The 21,461-nt window shown below is 39.9% G+C and overlaps 1 protein-coding gene across 1 annotated transcript in view; it reads left to right on the forward strand.

Annotated features, from left to right (window-relative positions):
• The window catches only part of STK32A (serine/threonine kinase 32A), a gene marked incomplete at both ends in the record, with an annotated part of 115,140 nt that overhangs the window by 85,133 nt on the left and 8,546 nt on the right, over nt 1-21,461 (forward strand). The window contains 3 exons of the mRNA XM_082652501.1: nt 5,652-5,741; nt 14,166-14,263; nt 19,525-19,641. Of these exons, the coding sequence (XP_082508627.1) occupies nt 5,652-5,741; nt 14,166-14,263; nt 19,525-19,641 (305 nt within the window). The remainder of the gene's footprint in view (nt 1-5,651; nt 5,742-14,165; nt 14,264-19,524; nt 19,642-21,461) is intronic.

The raw sequence follows: 21,461 nt of genomic DNA on the forward strand, positions 1-21,461 counted from the left end.
CCCCACTTCCCCCTCACCTGCTTGCCTTTGTGCCCCATATATTGCTCAACCATTTGTCAGGACGCTGAATGGAGACATATGGGTCCTGTCAACCAAAAAAATATACCTTCCATTCAGAGAACAACGTTTCGGTCTTGGATCTCAAACATGGCTTCATCTTATTCCTCCCGTGAGGTCGTCCTGTTCTCTCTCATTCAACTTCTTTCTCTTCCTCATTTTCTTGTCAACTTGGTCATTGTAGATTAGGAGAAAGATCCAGGAATAAATTAATCTTCGAGTTTATCCACCCTTAGAGACTACCCTTGGGAAAGATTGTGTGATATCGTAGATACGAGCATGGGGTTCTGAGCTCAAAACCCAGTTCTCTCACTCACCAGCTCTGAAACGCTCGACAGGTTGCCTAAAACTTCTCTGCACCTTAGATTCTTCAGGGATGAAAGGCGTCCTTACTTCTCAGGGTAACTGTAAACACTAACTGACACCCTGTTTATAAAGTGCTTGGTTGCCACGTGCACAAGGAAATCACTCAATAACGGTTAAATGCTAGTATAACTCCATGAGGTAGTAGGGGCTTTCTCCCCTACAAAAGGAAGCTTAGGTGACTTCATTTTGTTTTATATGACTTTATCTATATCATATAGCGTACGTGAAAGCTGGGTCCTCACCTGTCTTTACTAAAGAATTATTTTGATTCCAGGTGGGATATACCAAAGATTGTGTGTGGCTACTTCTTAGGTCTTGTGTTCAAACAATTTTCTCTGACACTTAATTCTCAGGTAACTACACTTTCAGTGGCCCATTCTGCCTGTCCTTCATGCACGCAGGGGGTTAAGCCCACTTTTCAGGGCATTTTATTCTTGGTGGGACTGGGGCTCTGTTACTTAGGGACTACAAGTAGGCATCCCGGTCTGCCTGAGGGACGGTCCTAGTCTACAACTGTTATGTAGTGTACTATTTACAAAGATCTTTTTCACTCTCAAGTTTTGGGGTTTGGACAATGACTTAAGAGGGGGCTTTTCTGTATTTTTTCCCATCCTAAACTCAACTGGAGGATCACTGCAGTCAATAAGAGAAACACTGCTTTGGGAAGGACTGGATGTGTGAATGGGATAGAAGCAAACAAAAAGGTTGCGAGCCATTCTCTAAGCATTGTCCTGGGGCTCCCTTTCTGGAGAAAATAATTTTTTGAGGTTATTTACTTTCCATTTATTCAAATTCTGAAAAATTAAGCTTTTAGGCATTGCTCAGGGACCATAATTAACTACTTTGAAATGAAGAAATTCCCGGTGGCCCTCGCTCCCCAGCTCATTATGCACAGCTGCTCTTGTGACAGCCAACTGGACCACAAATCAATGCCTGCCTTTGGGAGTGCTTTCTGGTGTGATTTTCCAAGGTCTCACGTTCGAAAACTTCATTTGTCTCCTCTGTCTCCTCTCCTTCTTTTCACCCTTTTCACCCTTTATGGACTTTTCACCCTTTATGGACAAGATCATGTACGCCTCTTGCATGGGGACTTAGCAACTGTAAAGGATAACTGTTTACCTCTAATACACCTCCTATGCCCGTTCCTCCAAGTGAGCTGCGTATTACACCACATAGCTTATATTCTAATTCAGCGCCATCAGTAAGAGGCAGAAATTTTGTTTTACTCTTACTGATTCATATTGGTTCATGTTCATCAGAAAAGGTTGATATTTAAAGGAGCTAAATTCTTTTGTAAATGGAGAATCCTTCCACTGGTGTGAATGAACATTCCTTATACATCAGAATTTGACTTAAAAAAGTCTGCAATTTAGAGCATACCTGTTCTCCTTAAATGTCTCACTCACTAGTTCAGAGCCCAAGATGGCATTAGATCTTGCAGGGCTCATAACCAACTGTCCTGATATATAGGTTTCATGTCCTACCAACTTAAGTACCCCAGTCAATTCTATCAGTTCAACAGTGTCTAAAATTCTTGTGTTTTTCCTAAGCTATTCAGGAAATAAATGCTGCATACAAGGAGCAATAATGTCTCCCTGGTGTATCTGAGAGAATGACAATTACCACATCATCTATAATTTAGGTTTCTTAATATCATCCCTAGTCACAGGGAACAGAGAAAGGCAAAAACTCGGTTTGGGGGTGTGAGGAAGAAATAATCCTGCTACCTTAACAGCTTCTCCCTTGCAGAGTCCCAAAATGTACCTAAAAATCAAGTGGGTAGCATCTTAAAACCTATATATACGTATACATATATGTATATTATATATATACACACACACACATGCACACACACACACCTATGTAGTAGAACTCTGTACCCTATCCCCAGATAATCAGGTGTATAAGTCTCTGCTAGTGCCTAACGATATGAATTTTTAATAAGAATCCTAGAAAAATGTGGCACACATGATCTAACTATTTTTGAGTTGAGGAAATTTTTGAAAGTTAGGAGCCACGCCAACCAATTGGTTATGGTGTCCTTGAGGGCTGTGTTGAGAAACATCCCCAGGCTGAACACAGGTACAGTGCAAAAGAGTGTAAGTAATGACCACAAGGATGACTAAACTCAGTGACTCAATACTGTGAACTCCAATTTTTAATGTGATTCTGTGCCTCAAGGTACAGAGGTGAAAAGAACTGGCAGATCACTCCCTATAGGGTGTTCACAGTGAGGAAGTTCTGAGTCTTGTATCTGAAAAACTTCACAGTAAGGCAGTGGTTCTAACTGGGGATGCTTTCGCTCTACAGTCTCTCCCTGCAGGGGACACTTGGCAATGTCTGGAGACAATTTTGATGGTCAGGATTCTATCTAGGAGAGGGAAGTCCTTTTGGCATCCAGTGGACAGAGGCCAGGGATGCAACTAAGCATTCCACCATGCACCGGACAGCCCTTCACAGCAAAGAATGATCAGGTCCAAGATATCAATAGTTCCAGGTTGAAAAACTCTGTTCTAAGGCTCCCTCAGAGCCGGGGCTTATGGAAGAGGCCAGAGTGGTCCTCACACCCAAGCAATTCCTGTGTCCCTCCATCAGCAGGTGACTGAACCTTCCTCTGTGAGCCAGAACTCAGATTCATTTCCACGGCACAGAAGGGACCATGGCAGAAGGATCCCCACGGTGAGCACAGGGAAGCATGGCAGCATCCTGGGCCAGGAATGGAGACGTCGGGGCTGGTGGCCAGGGGCTCTGCTATCCTTGTTCAGCTGGAGGGCAGCAGGCAACAGTTTCCAGTAGATCCTGACCCTCAAATGATTCTTCCCCATTGTTTACGATGCACCCTGGTGGGGGAACCCTGAGCCAACCAGCAGATAGTTCTTTTAGTTTGTTCAGCCATTTGGTCTTACGATAAAGCGCAAAAAGTTTCTGGGCGATTTATAACCCACCAGAGAAGTCCGGGACCAAATTGTAGATCCTCATTCTAGCTCTGCTACTTCTAAGTACTGAGAACTTAGCCACAAACAGCTCTTCTGTAAAATAGGAACGACTTGATTAGGCTAAAGTGTACAAAAACCTTTTGAAACTTGCAATTAATCATACAAATGTAAAAAATACTACTTATGACATTAACATTCTTTCAACCACATTCGAAAGAAATGTAATGAGTGAGTACTTACTGCAGTGAAGATCTTCTACTAAGCCTAGTCTTCTTTTAAAAGTGTGGTCTCAAACTTTACTGGGTATCAGCATCACCTAGGGAGCTTTTTAAACACTGGGCCCCCATCCTCCGAGTTTCTGATTCAGTACGCAGAGGTAGGGCCCAGGAATGTGCATTTCTAACACTTTCCCAGGTGATACTGATGCTGCTGGTCTGGGGACTGCACTTGGAGAACCAGCTGACTCTGAAACATCCTCTACCTTCTACACGAGCATAGCCAATCTTAGGACTGAGTCGGTTAGAACACCTGCTCGGGCTAACGTAGAGGATCCCATGCCTGGCTGCCCATCTGAATCACCTGCGGAGTTTCTTGTTCTGTTTCTAACGTGGATGCCTGGCTCTCCCACCAGTCCCACTGTATCGGTGTCCCGGAAGAATGAAGTCCAGGAGTGTGAGTTTCACAAAGTCACTCTGGAGCGTCTGATCATGACAAATAGCAACTTCCTGCCAAATGCTGAGCAAAGCCTTCCACAGCATTATTTCATTTGATCTTCCCAACAACCTCGTGAGAAGATGACTACCATCATCTCAACTTTACAGAGAGATTAAGTCACCTTTTTGAGGTAGCATAGCTGGTTAGTATTAGAGCCGGGACTTGAAGCCAGGCAGTCAGACTCCAGAGAACAGACTCTTAATCATTAAGTCTCCAGGCTCACCTGTTTTGTATCAAACCTTGTGAAACATTGATCCAGTGCTTTGAGCGTGACCCATGGGGAGAAACAGAGAAAGAAAATACTGAAACAACCTATATTATGATAGGGTGATTTCTGGAAATCATCTGTTGGTACCACTTATGGAAGAATACCTTCACTTTCAGCTTGATGAGCGCTACTTTATAAAATGTCATCAGATATAAACAAAACACTTTTTGCACCACACAAAACGCTGGTGATAAAGACAGTGAGATTAATCGTTAGCGGCAGGCGGGATGCTATCAGGGAGCAGAGTGCAGTTGGCAGGGGGAGCGTGGTCTGTGGGATATGGAAGACGAATCCCCTCCAGTTACCACCGTATCTCATCACAACCACAGAAGCATGCAAATGGAAATGCCAACACTTCACGATCCTCTCAAAACATATGACTTTCCTGCCAACAGCTAACAGAACAGGCTTATCCTACTTCTGGCTATGAATGTAAGGATCGTAATACACTTTGTAGGGTGTGCTCCCTTCTGAACTTAAGTGTTAGACCCACACTATACTGCCACGAGTGTGAACACTGCAGAGAGACCCTAGAGATCGTCTAGTCCGCCCATGAATTTTTTTTTTTTAAGGGAAACAGGTTCAACACAGGAAAGGAACTGCAAGTGTACGATGTATTGGGAGCAGAATTCAGGCCAGGACCTAAGTCTCCTGGCTCCCAGTCTAGGGCTCTTTCTAGAGCCTCTTTAAAAATAAAACTTGACTTTTCCCTACTTTCCCTTTGTACATTATTTTGTTGGGGACCACTGGGGGACAACCTGAACTATCAGACAAAAAACTACTAATGATATTCAGAAAAACAAGGAGAGAAAGAACTCTTTCTTGGCAAAGAAATAAATATATGCATCCACAGTCATGTCTGCTTTGTATTAACAACATTTGTTTCTTTAAAAACAAGATGCTGTAAAGATGCTTGGAAATTTGATACTTCAAACTGTTCTTATCTACCCCGCTCTTGATTCTCACAGGCTGTACCAACTTAAAATGCTGACAACAGGCAAAAATTGCCTAAGTAGAATTTACCAGAGCGTGGGCTCTTAAAGACCAAGGTTAAAATGTTCTGACATTGAACTACAAACTTACAACCAGACATTAACCTTTTCGTGTTTTGGCACCTGGAGTGTTGCTGGTTTAGACTATATTGGTCTTGAGGATAGGATAATTGACTTTTTACTGTGTACCCAATTGCAAATGGCGTACAAGAATTTACAAACTAAGCTTCCAGGTACTATTGATTAAAAAAAAAAAAGCGTGGTCTGCCGCTGGGTTGAATGGAACTTAACGTTCTCTGTGGTCCTTCTCCCTCGCAGGGCACGTGCACATCACAGACTTCAACATTGCTACGATGCTACCTGTGGAGATGTGCATCACCACCATGGCCGGCACCAAGCCTTACATGGGTATGGGCCCCCTGAGCCGCCATAGCGACTAAGAGGAAGGCTTTTTTATTCATTCCTGTAGACACCATGTACTACGGGTTCAATCATCTGTAGGGCCTTGCAGCTAGAAATGACGAGTCCCCCTCTGACTTTACCTAGAGAGCTGCTAATTTCACAGGTCTGCAGTGAGCCTCAGGAACCTCCTTTTAGCAAGCACCCAGACTGATCTCGATTCAGGACAGTCACGGATTACATGTAAAAACACTATTTTATGAGTTATTAAGGACAGTTTCTACCTACTTCCTGATGAAGAATATTAATAATTAATTCAATAAATATCTACTAATTGCCTCTGTGTACTCAGCACTGTTTCAGGTGCTGGCGGTGCTGCAGGGAGCAAAACATAGAAGGTCTCCAGCCCACGGAGCTTACCTTCTAGTAAAAGGAGTTAAAAAAAAAAAAAAGTAGAATCCAACAGAGAAGGTACAGCCATAAGTAGGATGGTAATAAGTGACATAAGTATGATTATAACCATGATTTACATAATCCTGCATAACATGCATAGGGCTGTAAGTTCACAAAGTACCTTCCAGTTATGATTTTGGTTTTAGGTTTATCACCACAACAATCCCATGAATAAGTCACAGGTGAAATATTGGAACTTGAAATTAAAGGCAAGAGCAATGCCACTTTCTTTCAATATTTCATTCTCTTCCTCATGGAACTAAAGAGAGAATTAAAGAGAGAGAGGAAAAGAGAACTGTGCAGGGCCACCTCACTTTCCAAGAGAAAGAAATCATCTGTGGGGAAAAATGAGCCTGATTTTATATGGTATTTGAACCATATAAAAGCAAGTTCCTGGCTTCCAATTATCAGTGGGGGGAAGAAGCCTCCTTTGTCCTTCTAAAATAATGGACACATGTAATTCAGCCTATTTTCTTGCCTGGAACCCATGGTACTCAAATGATAAAAAGGAATCTCTGAGACTGCTGGTCCGAGGAGTTTATTCCCTAGGTTTCCTGGGTTTCCATATTAAGGGCTACTTGCTTGAAGCCAAATCAGAAAATGTGCATCTGGGTTTTCTAAGCCTGGTTTCCATGGTGAGAGGAGTAAAGGAAGCCCAACTTTGTTTTCTCTCCCCAGTGATTTTAAATACAATATCTGTATAATTTGATTCTCCTAAAGGTTGGCATTTCCAGTCTTTTCACGACATAGAGCTAGGAGATTGGAATCCTGTCAAGTTTCTCTGCACCTCTCCACCCTCACCCTTATAATTAACAGTTACTAATATTTATTGAAAGCATTCTGGGGACCAGACAATGTGTTAAATGTTTTGCATTCATTGACTGATTAAGTTTTTCTCAACAACCCTGTGAGGCAAACTGTAATTATCACCATTTTACAATGAGGAAAATAAGAAGCTAAGTAATTTGCTCAAGATCACATGGCTAATAATTGAAAAAGCCTAGATTTAGAGCAAGCTCGTTCTGACTTTAGAAAACCAAGATTCTCCCTAAAACAGAGAGACAGAAATTTAAAAGTTTATGTATTTATGATTCTTAAATAGATGTAAGCCAAATTAGGTAGGCCATACTCTTAGAAATGTTTCTAGTTTTATTTTAAAAAATGAATATCTGACTGTCAAGGCTTATATTTTCATCCAGAAGTTGTTCTTGCCTTTGATTTTTGGATGGGAATCTTCCTAAGAGGTATCACAGGCGGAAGTCTGCTTTCTCTTTTTAAAAATTATGTTCCCGGGCTTCCCTGGTGGTGCAGTGGTTGAGAGTCTGCCTGCCGCTGCAGGGGACAGGGGTTCGTGCCCCGGTCCGGGAAGATCCCACATGCCGCGGAGCGGCTGGGCCCGTGAGCCATGGCCGCTGAGCCTGCGCGTCCGGAGCCTGTGCTCCGCAACGGGAGAGGCCACAACAGTGAGAGGCCCGCGTATTGCAAAAAAAAATATATATATATATGTTCCCAATAATTTGGTAAAATCTACCTAACAGACATTCACCAGCACTCATCTTATAGCATTCCTGCAGAATGTAATTAGCAATTAACCAGAAAGAAAAAAAATTCTAAAAAGAAAGAAAACTAGGATGAAATACTGAATGAAGATTATAGGAATATACAACATTTTCTAATGTAAGATGCTTAGCATATTATACAGCAGTTCCTCGACTCTGGCAATAAGAAGATGAGCTGTCTGTCAGTTCTTTTTTTCTTTCTTAACATCTTTATTAGCGTATAATTGCTTTACAATGGTGTGTTAGTCTCTGCTTTATAACAAAGTGAATCAGCTATACATATACATATATACCCATAACTCCTCCCTCTTGCGTCTACCTCCCACCCTCCCTATCCCACCCCTTGTCTGTCAGTTCTTAAGCACCTGCACCCAACAAGGAAGTTTTACTTTTTTGAATTCCTCATCTTCTACCTCCATGCTCTTTCCAATCAACTCCAATCCCTCCTTCTCCCCATCCGTGGTCTGTGTAAATATCATTCAGATCGCTTAGAGCTTAACCAATTAAAACATTCCTCTTCTCCAAATTAACCAAACCAAACAAACAGATATACTATGGAAAATGCTGATTAAGCAATGGGGAAATTCATCTCTCTACTTGTAGTTATTTAGGGTTTCCTTCCAGACCTTTATTCTGTATACACACAAACACATTTTTTTAAGTTGGATCATACTGGAGTTTGGCAACCTAAATTTTCACTTTAAAATGTAATAATAGGCATCATATAGTGAGAATCTATTATGTCCCAAGCATTTTGCTAAGTTTTTAACATTATATCATTAAATTTTCAAAGCAACTCAACGAAATATGTTTTCATAGATTAAAAATAATCAGGCCTACAGAGAAAGCGACATGTATAATCACACAGCAAGCAACTGGCAGAGCACAAAGTTAAATCCAAATCGAAAACGTCTCAAGTCTGGAATGCTGATGGTGATGACAACAGAGCAGGAGGGGTAATGGCTGACATTTACTGAGCTCTTCCTATTTGCCAAGCACTGGCCTAAGTGCACGTGTGACATCATTTAAACTAAAAGCAATTCAGTGAGGGATGCCAGTGTCTAACCCTCCACACGCTGCTGTGCTATCTCTCCGCCTCCTGGCAATAAGTGTGTCTCAGCCAGAACGGAAACCACTACTCTCCGACTTCAGAGCCCGGCTCTGCACAACTGACACTACTTATTTGTCCAGGCCCACATATATAACTATCGTTTTTAATGTTCACATGCTACAGAATTAGAGGGCTGCATCAAAATCTATTGAACCAATTCTTTATTGTTGAATTTTAGGTTATTTCTCATTTTGAAATATAACTAAATTTGTGATAAAAATCCTGTTAGCAGAAATATGTGCAACAACTTATTTCCCGTGATAAATCCCCATTCAAGGAATTTCTGGTCAAAGGGTATATACGTTAATGCATTTCCCTCCTGAAAGTTTGCGTTGATTTCTACTCATTTGCTCTGGAAGCATCTGAGGATATTCACTTCCTTGCATCCTCACCAGGGCTGCGCTGTCAATATCTTAATCTTCGCAAAAAAGATAAGTGAAAACGGTACCTCATTATGACATTAAAATTGCTTTTAATTCTTTTGTAAGTTGCCTGTTCATGTTCTTTGCCCATTTTCTATTAGAGTGTTAATACATTTTTGTCTATTTCTTATTATGTAAAGAATTCTTGACCTTTATATATAAAGGATATTAAATTCTAATGTATCATGTGTTATAAATATAATTTCCTACATTTTAGTTGCTGTTCTTATAGCATTATTGACATGAAAACTATGTTCCTAACATCAAACCCTTAGTCATATTCTTTTGTAGTCTATTTTTTTTTTATTTTTAAAGGTTATACTCCATTTATAGTTATTATAAAATATTGGCTATATTCCCTGTATTGCACAGTATGTACTTGTAGCTTATTTTATACCTAACAGTAGTTTGTACGTTTTAATCCCCTACCCTTATATTGCCCCTCCCCCCATATTGCCCCTCCTCTCTTCCCTCCCCCCACTGGTAACCACTAGTTTGTTCTCTATAACTGTGAATCTGCTTCTTTTTCGTTACATTCACTCATTTGTTGTATTTTTAATTTTTATTTTTAAAAATCTTTTTAACATCTTTATTGGAATATAATTGCTTTACAATGGTGTGTTAGTTTCTGCTTTATAACAAAATGAATCAGTTATACATATACATATGTCCCCATATCTCTTCCCTCTTGCATCTCCCTCCCTCCCACCCTCCCTATCCCACCCCTCTACGTGGTCACAAAGCACCGAGCTGATCTCCCTGTGCTATGCGGCTGCTTCCCACTAGCTATGTATTTTACGTTTGGTAGTGTATATATGTCCATGCCTCTCTCTCGCTTTGTCACAGCTTACCCTTCCCCCTCCCTGTGTCCTCAAGTCCATTCTCTAGTAGGTCTGTGTCTTTATTCCCATCTTGCCCCTAGGTTCTTCATGACCTTTTTTTTTTTTTTTAAGATTCCATATATATGGGTTAGCATATGGTATTTGGTTTTCTCTTTCTGACTTACTTCGCTCTGTCTGACACACTCTAGGTCCATCCACCTCACTACAAATAACTCAATTTCATTTCTTTTTATGGCTGAGTAATATTCCATTGTATATATGTGCCACATCTTCTTTATCCATTCATCTGTTGATGGACACTTAGGTTGCTTCCATGTGTTGGCTATTGTAAATAGAGCTGCAATGAACATTTTGGTACATGACTCTTTTTGATGTTGTATTTTTTAGATTCCATATATAAGTGATATTATACAGCATTTGTCTTTCTCTGACTTATTTCACCTAGCATAATACCCTCCAAGTTCATCCATGTTGTTGCAAATGGCAAAATTTCATTCTTTTTTATGGCAGAGTAGTATTCCATGGTATATATCTACCACATCTGTTTTATCCATTCATCTGTTGATGGACACTTAGGTTGCTTCCAGATCTTAAACCATTAGTCTTTTTACTTTATAGCTTCTACCTTTTATGATATTCTTGGCAAGATCTCCTTACCTCTAGATTTTAGACATGGTTACCTATATTCTTATTTTTGTTATAGTTTAATTTTTCTTAATCCAGCTATATATGTGGTAAGATATACAGTAAGGATGTGACTTCATTTTTGTTATATTCTTAAATAATTGTTTTGAGACCATGTATCAAATAAGATCCCATACATGCTGATCTGAAACATGTTCTTCATAAACTAAGTATTTTTGTATACTAGCATCTGTATTCTGTGGCTTTCAAATCAATTATGGTAGCTTTACAATGTGGTTTAACACATGGAATGCAAGTCCCTTTATCCTTTTTCAGAAAACCTTTATTGTTCACATATTTTATAGAGGAAATTTAGAATCATTTTTGTAAATTCCATGAATTATTTCTGTTGTACTCTATTTATATATCAGTTTTTGTCCCCTTTCTTTATGTCCTGAGCAGAATCTACTGTCCAGTTGCTTTAAAATCTGAAAGCCAAATAATGGAAATCCAGATAGCTAATAAATGTATTAAAGCATGGGCAAGCTTATTAGTAATCAGGGGAATGCCAATTTAAACCACAATGGAAGACCATTACATACCCACTAGATTGGAAAAGTCACAAAGTTAGTTAATGTCGAGAGTGGATAAGGAGGTTGGGCAAAGTCTCATGCGTTGCTAGTCAGAGCGTTAATTGGTACAACCACTGTGGTAAATAGTTTGGCATTATCTAGCATGGGTGAAGATGCACAGCCCATCCCAGAATTTCCCCTCCCAGAAATGTAACCTAAAGACGTGTGGACTTAGAGGAGTCTTACATGTGCAGGAATGTTCATGGGAGCATTATTCAAAATACTCCACATTGAAAACAGTCCAAATGGCTATTAAAAGTAGGAAAGGAGGTAAATGACAGTGTATTCGTATGGCTTTGAATGTGAACAAACTACGTGCAGCAAGTTGGATAAATTTTATACACATAATGTTGAACAAGAAAAGCAAGTCACCGAAGAAAACGAGCAGTAAGATTTAACACACACACACACCCATGTTATAGATATATATGCACAAATACATATACATATGTTATACACACATCTGTTATATATACATAATGTCATATACACATATATATATACACAACATACATATAACATATGTATTACTAAAATAGGCAAAACTAAGGTGTTGCTTAGAAATGCAAACGCAGGTAGTAAATCTATGTAGAAAGGCAAGAAGAAAATTACCGACAGAAATTCAGGATAGTGGTTACTTCTATGGTTGTAAACAGGACAGGACCCAGTGGTGGAGTCAAGATTCTACATTGTGCCCTGTGTAAGGTTACGTGGCCATTTACTTATAAATGCTTGTTAATTTTTCTTTTATGTTATATTTACTTTTCTGAATGGAAGTATGGAAATAGTTTAAGAACTAAATGAAATACTCAACATCTTTTTTGAAGGAAACTTAGTCCCTCTCCACCTCTATTTGTACCATCTCAGGAGCAAGGAGTCCTCCTGTAGGGTTGATGGAAGCCCTCAGCATCTCCCTGCCCTGACTTTTCAGCTCTTTGAGGGCTCAAAGAATTACCCATCTGTTATGCTTTTGTATGTTGCCATCATGTTTTTTCTTAGTGTTCTTCCAAAATTCCTTAATGCCTAGCATACCATGAATATTTGTTGAATGAATGAATGCATATTCAAGTATCTTCATGCCGGAAAACAGTAAGTAGAAGAGGATTCTACTCATATAAACTCCAAGGGTGGTCCAAGACAACAGAATACACAACTTTCATAGAGTGATGTTTATGCTGGTGGATAATTTCTTAGCACAGTTGTCTGTTTATCCCTCAAAGTTCTCTGCAGCTTCTCTGAGATATCTGTCACCTGGAGGGACTACGTCATCTACAGATGACTTGCTGTGAGATACTGATAAGGGAAAGCAGAAGTATAGCCCACTCCATCCAGTCTGTGGGAGCACCGTGGGTTCACGACCATTATCTCCCAAATTGCACGGGGAGCTGTGACTTGCAGAAAGAATGCAGTGACGCATGAAAGGTGAACCCACCAGGGAATGAAGCTTCCTTAGTTCCGCTACGGCGGGCTTTTATAGTCTGGGTCAACCCCGGACGTTGGGATGTCAACATTCTACCTCTCTAATTGGATGTTGCCCACAGGATTTTCCTTGAAATTGAGTGCACCAGGCAGGGCAAACCTGTATGCAGGTCCCACATCACACCAATTTCCTTTGTCCGGAGCCAGCACCTTACTACCAGAGGCTTGGGTCAAGTGTGCAACTTTCGGCTAGGTAAAATTCCCATTATTATGGATGTTTGCCTCTCTAGAAGAGTGCCTAGTTTTTTTAGTCCTTTCCAGGTGCCAGACACTGTGCTGAGATTTTGGCATGCATTATTATCTCATTTAGTTTCTCACCTCTGTAGGAACTGCCTTCTCATTGTTCTGATTTTGCTGATGAAGATTCTCAAGCTCAGCCCACTGACTCGTTTAAGGTCACGATAAGTGGTGAAGGCAGTTGGTGAACACAGACAGCCTGGTTCCAGCTAATGTTTGCAACCAGGGCTTGATTGATTGGTTCAGTATTGTTCCTTCTTTTAACCAGTTTCTGTTGAGTGACACTAGATGCCAGATTCGGTACTGGATAAGCAAACAGAGAAGAGACCTGCCCTTGCTTTGTACTTCATTTTCCCCACTCCATCCCTCAGGAGTTAGGTACATTCTTGGAAGGGTGTGTAGAAGGTAGAAGGTTCTCAGTGTGTTAGAGAACACATAACTAGGGGTCTCCACTGGGGTAAGATTGACTGAGGTTCTGCCTTCCACTGGAGCCAATTCACAGAACTATGGGACAAAGGGTCAATGCCCCACAAGTGATGGAAAACCGTGTCTCTCTCAGAGTGCCCCACCCTTTCTCCTCTCCCTCAGCCCCAGTACAGGCTGCAAATGCTGCCTTTGCCTCTTCCAGATGACGCTGAGATGGAGAGTCAATCCCATGTAGTTGCAGCTAAATTCTGAACAATGTTTGCAGCAGTAATACAAATTTACGTCCTGATCACAACCCTTCCAAATCAAGACAATGAATATAACCCCTTCTCAGCCTTCCTGCTTTCAGAGTCAGCCACACATTTGAGGCCTGATGGGATCCAAGTTTTCATAGGTGCATGTTCTAAGTCAGAGAAGAATTTGTCCATTAAGGGCTGTGTATGCCTGTGTGTGTTGGTGATGAATGAGAAAGACTAGAAAATTAGAAACTTTTGCCTGCAGTAAGCAATCTAGCAATGGACGATAAACACACATAAAAGTGTTGGTACACTTTTCCCTGGTAATTCGCCTTTGGAGGAACATGTTGGGAAGATAGATTTGTTAATGTCTCAGGGAGTAAAACTGACCTAACTCTTCTGTGTTTTTCAGCACCTGAGATGTTCAACTCCAGAAGAGAAGTAGGTTATTCCTTTGCTGTTGACTGGTGGTCACTGGGAGTGACAGCATATGAGCTGTTGAGAGGCCGGGTACAGTAGAATTACATTTCTCTTTAGTTACTCTTCCAGCAAGTTTCATTTTTACAGTGAAAGGATTGTTTTTTTTTTTTTTTTTGCCAAAAGTCAAGTAGTTTGTTTCAGAGATGAAAGCAACAATGCCATGTGATGCTGGTAACAACCCTTGGGACTTCCACCCATAATTAATTCACTCTCCTACATATGGGGCCAAGCATGTGAGTTGACATTATATTATGCAGATAAAATTAAATGAATTATAGGGATATTATTAACTCCCAGAGAGGGAAAATCAATATATGTCACTCCATATCTTATATAAATATATTTGTTTGTTTAAAGAAAATAATTTTGCAGTCAGAGTCCAGGGCTCCGATTCAGTGTGAACTATTAATACAACACAATTCATGCCCTGTCTTGTTGGATTCCTGTCTTTCATTTGCCTCTTGAGTTCTGGGGTCAGCGGCAAATTAGAGTAGTTTCCTTTTAGAAGAAACATTTCTTAAACTAAGTAAATGCCTAGGAAGAATTTTGCTAAGAAAAGATTTTTTTTCTCCCTCCCATATTATTGTACCTCGTGGTAGTTCCCTGTGATTTGATGTAACTGACAATGTATTAACACTGTCAGATTCATTTTTCTTTTCGTTTTCTGCTTAGCAAAGGTGAAGCGTAGTTACTGTGAGGTTGCTGAATTCATATCTACGTATATAAATTCAGGGTTATCAGCTATAGTGACTATGTTATACTTAGATCCTCAGATCTCATTCGGCTCACAACTGAAAGTGTGTACCCTTTTACCAACCTCTCCCTATTTTCCCCACCCTCAACCTCTGGCAACTATTCTACTCTCTGTTTCTATGTGTTTGAATTTTTTTTTTTTAAGATTCCACGTGTAAGTGATACGATGCAGTTATTTGGCTTCTCTGTCTGACTTGTTTCAGTTTGTGTATTGGACTCAAGGTCTGTCCATGTCGCTGCAAAGGCAGGATTTCCTTTTTTATGGCTGAATAATATTCCATTTATATATATTGTATATGGATATGTATTATATATGTTATGTATAATATTCCATTATTCATTTATAATTTATCCATATATAATGATATGATGTGTAAATATATAATACCATATATAAGTATATATTATAAATATATGTATATATGTGGGTATATAATATATATATGTATATCATGTACACACACGTCTTTATTCGTTCATCTGTTGATGGATATTCATGCTGTTTCTGTGCCTTGGCTATTGTGAATAATGCTGCAATGAACATGGGAATGCAGATTCTTTTTTGTAAAGCACAGATATAACTTCATGTTAAAAAAAATGCTGTTACTCCCTAATGCCTCGTATATTCACACACACACACACACACACACACACACACACACACACCCTTCACCTGCCTTACCCACCCCTCTTCTCCCCGACACTCTTCAGACACCTTAGCTTGGCATTCTTTGCCCGTTAGAATCATGTTAACTTTTCAGATTTTGCTTCAATTTGAATGACCTTGACTCTTCACAAACTCACTTCAACCTCTTTGGACTCCCTCCTGTCTCGAGGCATCCCTTGGAGCTCTTTTCCTCTTGTTCCTTTGCCTATAAAGGTTATTTCCTAAGATAAGCCCTGGTCTTTTTTTAAAAAAAGTTACTCTTTGAATAAGTTTGGAAATTGCTAAATTAAGTTTGAGTAAAGTTAAGGATGTGTCTTAATTGTAGAACAGAATCCTTATATCTCATGTATATTGATCATTTCTAAGAAAGGACAGACTTAGAAAATTCTCAGTTAAGAAATTAAAAACTCATTTGACCTTCCAATCTCACCTTCTAGAATTAACAGCTTGTATTTACTTCCAAACCTTTTCTGATTTTATAAGGATAACGTTTTCACATACATGCGCATATACATAGTTACTGTTGTTTCAGTAAAAAGAGAATTATGCTTTAACCTGTTGAGACTTTTTTTTTCCACTTAAAATAAAATGTAGAACTTTCTACATCAGAACACGTAAATCTATTTTACATTTTAGGATTAAATCTATTTCGCAAATGTATCACCCTTGTAAATTTTTCCAGATATATCTTTTTTTTTTTTTTTGCGGTACGCGGGCCTCTCACTGCTGTGGCCTCTCCCGTTGCGGAGCACAGGCTCCGGACGCGCAGGCTCAGCGGCCATGGCTCACGGGCCCAGCCGCTCCGCGGCATGTGGGATCCTCCCGGACCGGGGCACGAACCCGTGTCCCCTGCATCGGCAGGCGGACTCCCAACCACTGCGCCACCAGGGAAGCCCCAGATATACCTATTTTTATGGTTTTAATCTCTTCTATATCATCAGACTGTAAATTTATTAAAGGTGGAGCCAGTGTTTTATACAGTTTAGTATTATCCACAATATTTAGCTTTCAACAGGTACATAACAAATGCTTGTTGAAAGTACAGAGGAACAAGTCACTACAAAACGATTCTGACACATTCTCACAAAGAATCACCAAGGAGCCTGCATGTAATTATGTTTCAAAATATAGCTAATCTGAAGAAATGAAATACCAACATTTAATTACAACTGGCAACACAACTAAACCACAGAGGAAGGGTGCTAAACGATCATTTCCTCCACATTTACAAATTGTGATTGACAGAAAAATATATGCTTCAAAGGGAAATGTGCCTGAAACTTCCCTGTGGTGTCTGATCTTGTCCTGACCATGGTCCCATAGCCCTTAAGCTGCTTTGTCACCTCTCTGTGTCCCCGCTTGCACTGCCATTGTAAAGGCAAGGTCCACGTCTTCTCTAATTTTGTATTGTCCATAGTATTAGCTTATGATAGGGAAGTACGTCGTTTTGCACTAATTGTACATCCTTGGCTGTAGCTCTTTTGCTTTTGTACTCCTGAAATAAGACTATAATCACAACACCTTTGTCCCATCTAACGTTTTACCTTTTCCACCTTGGTTATTTTTTATATTCTCATTCTTAATTTATATGCTGCCCTAAAACTGTCTGCTATATCCTGTCAGTGCACACTGTAATTTTTCTTTATAGCATGTATTCCATTGATGTGTGTGTGTGTGTGTGTGTGTGTGTACAGTCTCTCTTATTATTTATGGTTTTGCTGAGTAGACTGTAGGCTCTACCACTGTAGAAATCCCATCTGTCCTGTCTTCATTGTATCCCCAGGGCCCAGCAGAGGTGCAGGACATGGTAGGCGTTCAATCAATATTTGGTAAATGAATAAATATAAAGCTCTGGTTGTTGATGGCTTAATGTGGATTTTAAAGATTGGAACTAGAAACATACATTACTGTATAAGACAAAGGTAATTTGACTATTTTGAACAAGTCGACAGAGCATGAGGATTTAAATATATGTATATTATATTCAGTCATATGGCCTAAAGTAAATGAAAAAAACCACAACATACTTAAGCCATTTGCTTGTGGCATCTGTTAGTTCCCTTATTAGTTTATCAAAGCATTTTGTGTTTTTAGATGTCTCAAAAGCAGGTTTCGAGACATCAATGAATTAAAGAAAATTAGAAAAAAGAAAAAATATATGTGCACATACATATAACCCGGGAAACTTGGTGTGCCAACCTGCCCCAGCTCTTAATGGTAAACATGCAGTGAATCACATGTAGTGACCCACAGTGCCCTTGGCTTGCAAACAGTCAATAAACATTGACGACGCTGATAAGGTACCCGGCACTCTTTTTCTGATATTGAGTTACAAGGGTTATTTCCACTGTATCATTACTCAGACAAATGAATTAACTATGGTCCTTTATTCAGTCTTGAGGGAAGAAAATATGCGGCAGGGGTTTTTAAACCTTGCATTAAAAAAATAAAGTTTGGTCAATCTCCCTTTTAGGGAGTCAACCCCTAGCACGTCCTGGTTCCCTGGGTAACTGCGGTTGACATGCCATGCATAGACTTAAGCCTTCCTTCACATCACCTTTGTTGATAACTCATCTTGCTGTTCATTATTTACATTTATAGCCACCATCCTTTTTACCTTTATGTCAATAATCATCTCTCTCCTGTATTATGTCTAATATATATTAGCCACTCTATTGAGAACTTTACATGTACTATGTCATTTAATTTTCCCAACACTCCCCTAAGGTGGTTCATTTTACAGAAGTAACTTCATCTTACAGATGAAGGAATTGAAACTCAAATTGACTGACCCAGTTTAGCACTCAAATCCTTTTGCCTTCAGAGCTCCAACACTTAATTACATTATGTTACCTTTTAATAATGATTTACAACAAGGAAAAAATTAAACTCCTCCATTTCTCCCAATTTAGTTGGGAGAAATCGGTCCACAGTCATCTATTATCTCGAAAGAGTCAGGCACTTGATAAATGTACATATCCATATTCACTGTCCTATTGTTGGTTAATCTAATATGAAAATTGTGTTCATTCAACAAACATGTAATGAGCACTCACTAGGTGCTAGGTCCCATGGGCAAAAATGTGAAGATGGTAAAATCTCCAGCTTTAAGTAGCTCACTTCACATAAAGAGAGACAATCCCAGGGTGAATCCTTTATGAAACAGAGAAATCAATGTAGGTAAAGGCTGCCCTCTAGTGGATATCTGTGAAAATTATAACAAAGCCACCGTTTTGTTTAATTTCTTTTTCCCCCAAGTTAGGACTATAGAAGAATCTGGTTCTCTCAGAGGTAAGAATACTTTTGCCTCATCACAAAATTCTCCACCCCACTCCGTAGTACTAGCAGCTCATAGCATTTGGGACTGGGGTTGAAGTCTTCTGGGTAACCTTCTAACCTGAGCTTAGTCATTATGATTCGAAGAAGTAAAAAGAGGTGTGTGTATATGGCAAAACCCTGAATCTCTTTATAATCAACACTTAAATAACAATTTTTAAAATTTCCATTTACTGAGCGCTTGTCCAGTGTTTTAGGTAAATACTTACATTAGTTAACCTTACAAAACTGTTCCAAACTGACATCTCAGGCGTGGATTTAGCCCACAGAAATGTTTCCTTTGACCCAGAGGCTTACCAACTTTTAAAAATTCCAAGATTTCACAAGGATGTATAGATTTCTGGTACGCTTTTTTAAAAGTAGGAAATCTGGCAACCGTGGACCACATATGCATGTGGCAACACAACAATTGGCTGGAGGGGATTAGAAAATGCTATTTAGGTTTTACTAGTTGAAAATTTAGCTTGGAAGCATTTGCAAAGGAACATTTTTTCTTTTACCCTTTAAAAATGAAGACTTACTTCTCTCCCTTAAGAGACCGTATCATATTCGCTCCAGTACTTCCAGCAAGGAAATTGCACACATGTTTGAGACGGCGCTTGTGACTTACCCTTCTGCCTGGTCACAGGAAATGGTGTCACTTCTTAAAAAGGTAAGAAGGACAAATGCATGACAAAAGGAAGTGATAAAAATGAAGCACATGCTCTGGTTTGAAGTTAAAAGTTAAGTTACAATATTGGAGGCAGTCACAATAAATACATTTCCAGAGTGGGTTTTGCAGCTAAGAGCTTTCAAATACATGGCTTCATTAATAAGGCGACACACACGTCCTCTTAAATGTCCCAAAGACATCTCAAACTCCATGTGCCAAATGGAATTCTTGAACTCATTATTTCCTGGACTTTCTCCAGCGTTCCTGCTCTGGCGTCTCCGTCCACCCACTAATATAAGCCAGAACCAGAAATCATTCATCATCCGCATACCCAGTTCATCACCATGTTCATATTTGACCTTTTAAATGTCTTCTGGATCTGTCACTTCTCTCCATCTATCTTCCTAGTCCTACTGCCATCAAGTCTTGCCTTTTCACTGGTTTGCCCCTGTACACTTTTATACACTCCATTCTCTTCTCTGCTGTGCCCCATAGGGATCTGTTCAATGCAAAGTTTACTGCCTTCCCATTGTTCTTAGAATAAAGATCAAAATTATTTATATGGTATAAAGGTTCTAACTACCCCTCAAGTCTTATTTTGGACTGTTGTCCCCCTTTTGACTACAAACTGCTCTGAGCTGCTTTTCTCTCCTCTTTGCCCTCCCCCTCCTCACCCTCATATATCATTCTCTAACCACAGGGCCTTTGCACATGCTAGTCTCACTGCCTAGAACATTGCTCCCATCCCCAGCTCTTCCAGCTCCCTCCTTTAGGTCAGTACTACTAATGCGATTCACTGACTGGTTCAAGTCCACGAATTACTTCCGACAGGTCCATAACATGTGTAGAAATTGAGAGAAGTATTTTGAAACTTTTATAGCAACTTGATACCTCTGATACCTCAAAGCACATGGTCAATGGACTCATCTCACTGGATAGGGTCCAAGCCTATGCAGTGATGTTGAACTCAAATCACAAGTTGCACACAGTGTGGTGTTCTACACCAGCCATGCACAGTAACACATTGACTTCAGTGGGTTGGAAATTAAACCAAACAAACAAAGAGAAATAACTGGCCCTGCTGCATAGTTTGAGAAACACAGCTTTAGATCTCAGCTCACGTATCACTTCCTCTGGGAGCCTCCCTCTGTTTTCAGATCACACAGCACGAACTTTCCTTCATCATATTTTTCACACTTTTAAATTATACATTGCATGTGTGTGACTCTTGGGTTATTGACCATTGTTCTTTAAGCTGCATGAGGGAAGGACCACGTCTGACTTGTTCATGGTGTCCTCAGCACTTAACACAGAGTATGACAGGTGGTAGACTTTGGTATTTAAATTAATGAGGTCCACAGTTTTCCTCAGCTTTTCAAGGTGCCTGTGTTCACCAGAAAGATTAAGGACAGCTGTAGTGAGAGCTCAGTCATGTGTAGTGAATAATTACGTGAAAGAAAGAATGAGGAGCCTAAGAGGATGAGCTTGGCTTTTTTCTGAAGAGAGAAAATTGCCCAGGTTGTAACTGGTCAAGGAAAAGAGCTTTGGGGGCTAAGAATTCAAAACCTATGTCTCTTGTCTATGGGTCCAGTGTTCTGTTTTGGAATAGGGATATTGCCGTTGGTGATGTCAAAGATAAAGAATGGGGGCGGGGGTCATTTTCCATAAGCAAATTTTCCTTAGTTCCAAGACAGCGCTATTATCCCAAAAGTGCACACTGGTGACCCATAGCTGTCACCTCCAGGCCTATTCTCAAGTGGAACTGCTATTTTCCATTTGAGCCACAGGACTGAAGTGATGTTGGCTCTGGAGTGGTTAAA

Source organism: Grampus griseus (assembly GCF_964374135.1).
Source record: "Grampus griseus genome assembly, chromosome: 3".
NCBI classification, from domain to species: domain Eukaryota; kingdom Metazoa; phylum Chordata; class Mammalia; order Artiodactyla; family Delphinidae; genus Grampus; species Grampus griseus.